The sequence below is a fragment of the Benincasa hispida genome, chromosome 1 (assembly GCF_009727055.1).
Source record: "Benincasa hispida cultivar B227 chromosome 1, ASM972705v1, whole genome shotgun sequence".
Lineage (NCBI taxonomy): Eukaryota > Viridiplantae > Streptophyta > Magnoliopsida > Cucurbitales > Cucurbitaceae > Benincasa > Benincasa hispida.
The window spans coordinates 57,047,590-57,052,807 of NC_052349.1; the positions used below are offsets into that span (position 1 = coordinate 57,047,590).

General features: G+C 37.9%; 1 protein-coding gene across 2 annotated transcripts; it reads left to right on the forward strand.

Annotated features, from left to right (window-relative positions):
* The first annotated feature begins 557 nt into the window (after positions 1-557).
* On the forward strand, positions 558-4,950 carry LOC120092350. Of its 2 annotated transcripts, XM_039050509.1 has the most exons (3): positions 558-1,209; positions 1,329-1,393; positions 4,014-4,950. In XM_039050509.1, exons 1-3 carry the CDS (start codon positions 1,138-1,140, stop codon positions 4,825-4,827), a joined length of 951 nt encoding a protein of 316 aa, XP_038906437.1. In that variant the 5' UTR covers positions 558-1,137; the 3' UTR covers positions 4,828-4,950. The 2 variants fall into 2 exon arrangements, with proteins under 2 accessions (XP_038906437.1, XP_038906436.1); XM_039050508.1 differs by having other exon boundaries at positions 560-1,393.
* The last annotated feature ends 268 nt before the right edge of the window (positions 4,951-5,218 follow it).

A 5,218-nucleotide genomic window follows, 5' to 3' on the forward strand; every position in this document is an offset into this window, starting at 1 on the left:
AATAGTCAAATTGATTAAGGGACCATTTAGAAGCATTTTCTAAACCTCAGGGGGTAAAGTGTCTCTTTTGAAATTTTAGGGATCTAACAGACAATAATCTCAAACCTCAAAGACCAAAATTGTATTTTGACGAATAAAATATTAGAAGAAGAGGCAATTAAAATAGATAAAAGATACAATTGTTACAATTACCTCTCACAATATATTTTTTTCCCGTAAACTTGTAGACCCCATTTTTCATATTGGTTAGATTGGAAGGAAGATGACTTAAAATATCGTCAGAACTCTTGTACTAAAAGTAATAAAAAGAACTCTTAATTGATGAGAATTGCAACAAAGATTGGGCGGTACTCATAATGGTATCGTCTGCTTGGAGCAAAAGGTGGGATAGGTGTACTTTTAGGACACATTCCAAAATTAAACTTGGATTCTTTCTTTGAAATCTTAGATTAATTCATCAATTGAATCTTATTGTAATTACACCAATTTTGATTACATTAGTAAACATGAATATTCAAATAAATATAGATTTATTTATATATAAAATGAAATAAACCCTAGAACCCGTATATTAGGGTTTAAAAAAAAAAATTGGCTCCTCCTCCATCTCCCTCACGCGTGAAGCCGCCAACCTCCCCTTCACCCCCTCTTCAGATTTCTTCTTCAGCTTCACGCTGGACGATTCTTCCTCAGATCTCCCGCCGGCCAGCAACCACTCGCCGTTGTCGCGTCCGTTCAGCCTATCCTGCTCCGACCAACGGCCGGCCGTCATTCGCCGCCGCCCAGTGGCCGTCGCGCACTCGCCGGAATCTTTATTCTATCATCACCTCTTTCAATTTCTGTTCTTCTCTATTTCTCCTCTCTCCCATCGACATGCAGCCGTAGATAGGTCACCCACCCAGGTTTCTTTCTCCTTCTCTTATTTGGCTCTCTACTCTAACCTTACTCCACAAGCTACCATTTGTCAATTTCCCTAGTTTCCTCGTTTTCACCTGTCTCCGATTCTCACTCTTTCTTCTTCACGCCGTTCGTCTCGTCTCTCTCTCTCAAAGTTAAACTTCGTCAAGGAATCATGTTATGAACTCATAAGCAGTTTCAACTGAATTTCTGTTATTGACATGGCGAAGAAGAAGGGAAATGCGAAGAAAGGATCATCTAACCCCACATCCGGCCCTCAAGATTCCATCACTCTTAGACAGGAAATTACTGGTAAAATCAAACCCAAAGTCTCTAACAATGTCAAAGTTTATTTGAACCATTTAGAAAATTTGGCGACTTGGGCGTGTGGGCAGCCCTCTATACCTTCATTGGCTACTTTCTTTGGGCAGCGCCTCGCCGCTGCAGCGGAGTCTTTGGCGGTCGCTCCCGACGCTTCTCTATTTCTTTGCCAGAGGTCCGTATGTCTTCTGCCCTTTACATTCATTTAGCTTTGCATGCCTAGATTTGTTGTTTTTGTAGTGTTTATAATAGGGTACGTTCATGAGTATTGATTGTGTTCGAGGATGAGAAGTTTTTGTTTAACTTTTCTTATTAGTTCTAAGTGGCAGTAATCTGATGTAATTGAAATTTGAATATGGAGAATGGACGCTCCTTATTGGGCGAAATGTTGTTTTACTGCCAACTATTGATGTGGAAGGGATAGGGTAATGTGCTAGGAATTATGGCAGTATTGTGAATGATTTTAGGGGAACTGTTATACAATGTACCAGCCGTTTGTGATGCTTTGGCCCTTGTGGCTTGTTACCACAGTTGTGTGATTGAGAAGTACTTTAGAAAACAACTTCAGTAGTAATTAATATGCAGGAGATATCATCTAGCAACAATTCAACAGATTCCAGAAGGGATTATGTGAGGGTGTGAGCAGAAGAATGAATGCAGAGAGTAATTGGAGAGTATCATTGTTTAACTATATATTTTCTCTATTTCAAAATTCTTTTCTTTTCTTTTGTTTTTGTTTTTTGATTCAATAAGTAACAATTTCATCGGTTAAATAAAATATCCAAAGAGATACAAAAAGGTATCAAAATCCTTTTGTAATTACAGTCTTACCGTGATTATTAACAGCTGGAAGGCCATCCTTTAGTTGCTTTGGGGAGAGGTTATCTCTCTATCACTTGCCCTTTAAGTAGTTCTTTTGTCCTTCCTTGTATGAAATATCTCCTTATTTCTTATTCTTTAAAAAAAAAAAAGATTAAAAGGAAAAACAGTGATTATTAGATTTTAGATTTTGATATCTTGTCCGGGAGTTTGTATTGTAGCAGGGTTGGGGTGTAAGGTAAGGTTGTGTATTGTACTTATCTTGTTCGGGCAGATCCCCTTGGGTGATAATCAAATAACCCCAGAGGCTAAAGTTTTGGGACCACGTGAAGTAAAAAGTCTTATGTAAGCTTGACAAATGGTGGCAATTGTCCAAAGGTGGAAGATTGATTTTGTGTGTAGCAGTCCTAGCAAAATTACCTACCTACTTTATGTGCATTTTATGATGCTGAGGGAAACTGTAGCTTTAATTAAGAGGAAAATAGGAACTTTCCTTGGAATGGTTCTTTAGACGGTAGATCTGGTGAAATGGAAGGCTGTATCCTTGCCCATGCCCTTGTTAAATGGAAGCTTTGGAATTGGAAACTTGAGGAGAGGCAATGAAGCCCTTGTGGCAAAGTGTGTTTGGGACTGCCGTGGGAGCCTGACTTAATCAGGCACAAGATATTGCATAGTATCTATGAGTTTGGAGAGGGATGCAAAGATGGAAAACGGAGGTAGTGGTAGAAGCCCTTGGTGGAATATTACTAAGTTGAAGGGTATAGGTTTCATTTTCAATCACACTATGGTCAAAGTTGGAGATGGAAAGAAGAACAAATTTTTGGAGGACGTGTGGATGGGTAGTCAACCCTTAACCATGAATTTTCCTAGGTTAATTTATTGGTGGAATCCAACCATTGAACAATCAGTGAACTCTGGTATGAGCTATCAACAAACTGGAATATAATGACAAGGAAGAATCTTTTGGATGAAGAGTTGAAGAGTTAATGCTATTTTGAGACTACTGGAAGACAGATTAATTGGTGCTGGAGTGGATGAAAGAAGCTGGAATTTGTGTAGCTCTGGTGATCTCAGTCAAATATTTGGCTCTGCCTGATTGATTTCAGGAGAGGCTCTAGAAAGAGAGCTTTCAAAGTTAGTGACCGAAGAGAACATGCCTCAGAAAGATGAAAACGTTAGAGTGAATAGCATGCCTAAATGGATGGTTGTTTGTTTGTTTGAGAACATCATAATAAAGATCTCTTATGGCGGTCTTGAATATTTATGGGTGTTTTTTTTAAAAGCTTGAAGAGTATGCAGGAACCAACCACCTTGTCTTTCATGTCTCATTTGGTGATCGATTTTGGAACTCATTAGTCGTGACTCATGATTATAAAGTCTTGGATACGTAAGCCAGGAAACTATGGCAAATGCACTGAAATCTATTATTTGGAGCCTGTGAGTTGGGAAGAAAAGGAAAGCGTTTAAGAGCAAGGCTAAAGACACTGGCTGAAGTTGATGAGTTTGTCAAGTCTCATTGTTCTTTAATATTTCTGTAGATTGTAGGCTTAACAGCTATATTCCCCTTGTAGTTTATACTAATTAGGGTGGCTTTTGTTTTGTTTTGTTTTTTATGACAATTTTCTTCTTTTTCCTATGACTTCCATGGAACTCAATCAAATAATGGTTACATTGACCTCAAAAAAAATGTCTACATGGATCACATTACTCATAGGACAAGCCTGAGCATTACTATATTAGTTAAAGATATGTTATTGATTACTTTCTTATTGTTAAATTTTTACAATTACTTGGGGAAAAAATCCACTGATGTTTTTTATTCAATACATGAATGGAGTGGACACCTGATTCGAATCATATGGCTGTTCCATGCTAAGGACATTTATCATGTCACATGTGAATGTTGTCTGGCATCTTGAATCTTCTTTGGCTACAAAAGTAAGCCAATCTTACCTGCTCCATTATATTACATTCAGGTGTGAAACAATTCTTCAACCTGGTTCTAACTGCTCTATACGGATAGAGAAGAATAATGCCAAGAGACGTCGAAAGCACAACAAATGCAGTAATTTGACGCAGAACGTTGTGGCGTATTATTGCCACTACTGCTCCTGTAGGAACATAAAGAGAGGGACTCCCAAAGGCCATATGAAAGTGCTTTATGGCACAGAGTTTGTAAGCAAGTTAAAATCTGTAGGTGTCGAGGATGGTAAAGAATGTGAAAACAAAATTTCTCCTCTTCCAACTGGAAACAGACTGACTATTGATACTCCTGCAATTCCTCCTTCAACAACTGGTGAAGATCAAAATATTGATACTCGTGCAATTCCTCCAACTGGGGACATTTCTGTTGTTGATGGCCCTGTTTTTTCGTCTCCTAGAACGAAGGACATTCTTAATATTAATGCTCCTGCCACGCCTTCCACCCTGAGCGTACAGACTCTATCGAGATCGCAAAAAATGAAATTATTATCTAACAAACAAACTGGGCCAGCGTCTGTGGAAGAGAGAGTTGGGGACATTCCTACCGTAGATGCTCCTGCAACTCCTCCCACCATGACTGGAATAACCCTGTTGGATTCGAAGAGGAGAAAGAGGAAGAAACCGTCGTCTAAGAATCAAACTGAACCTGAAAGTTCTGCTCCAACAACGTATGGGGATAAAACTGTAGGCATGTCCAAAAGGAAGCGTAATAGAAAATCATGGACAAGTTTGAAGGAAATTGCTCAAAGGGATGAAGAGAGAGGTAAACAAAACGTGGCTGTATTGGCAATTCCATTCTCCTTATAATAAGACATTTTCTAAGAGACCAAATAACCAAATTGTTTTGTAGGCGATTCATATTGGTTTTTGCGTGACCTTAGCTTATTATTGAATTAAATCTATAAAATGAAGAATTAATTTTATTTTTTACCTTGTGTCTCTTACAGCATTTTGCCATTGTAGACTTGCGAAGAATCGATCGCCAAATAATGAAAAATACTCTCAAACATTGCTTCTTTTTTTTTTTTTTTTTTACCTTTTTTTTAAAATTTTTTTATTTAAGTGTTGCAAAATTGCTTTTGGAGTAGAAATCTATTCATTCATCATATTAAACAGATCTCAATTTTTGTTAAATTTTGAAAGAAAGGATAATGGGAATCATAGAAAATTGATAAGAGTTGGTTGAACATAGTTAGCA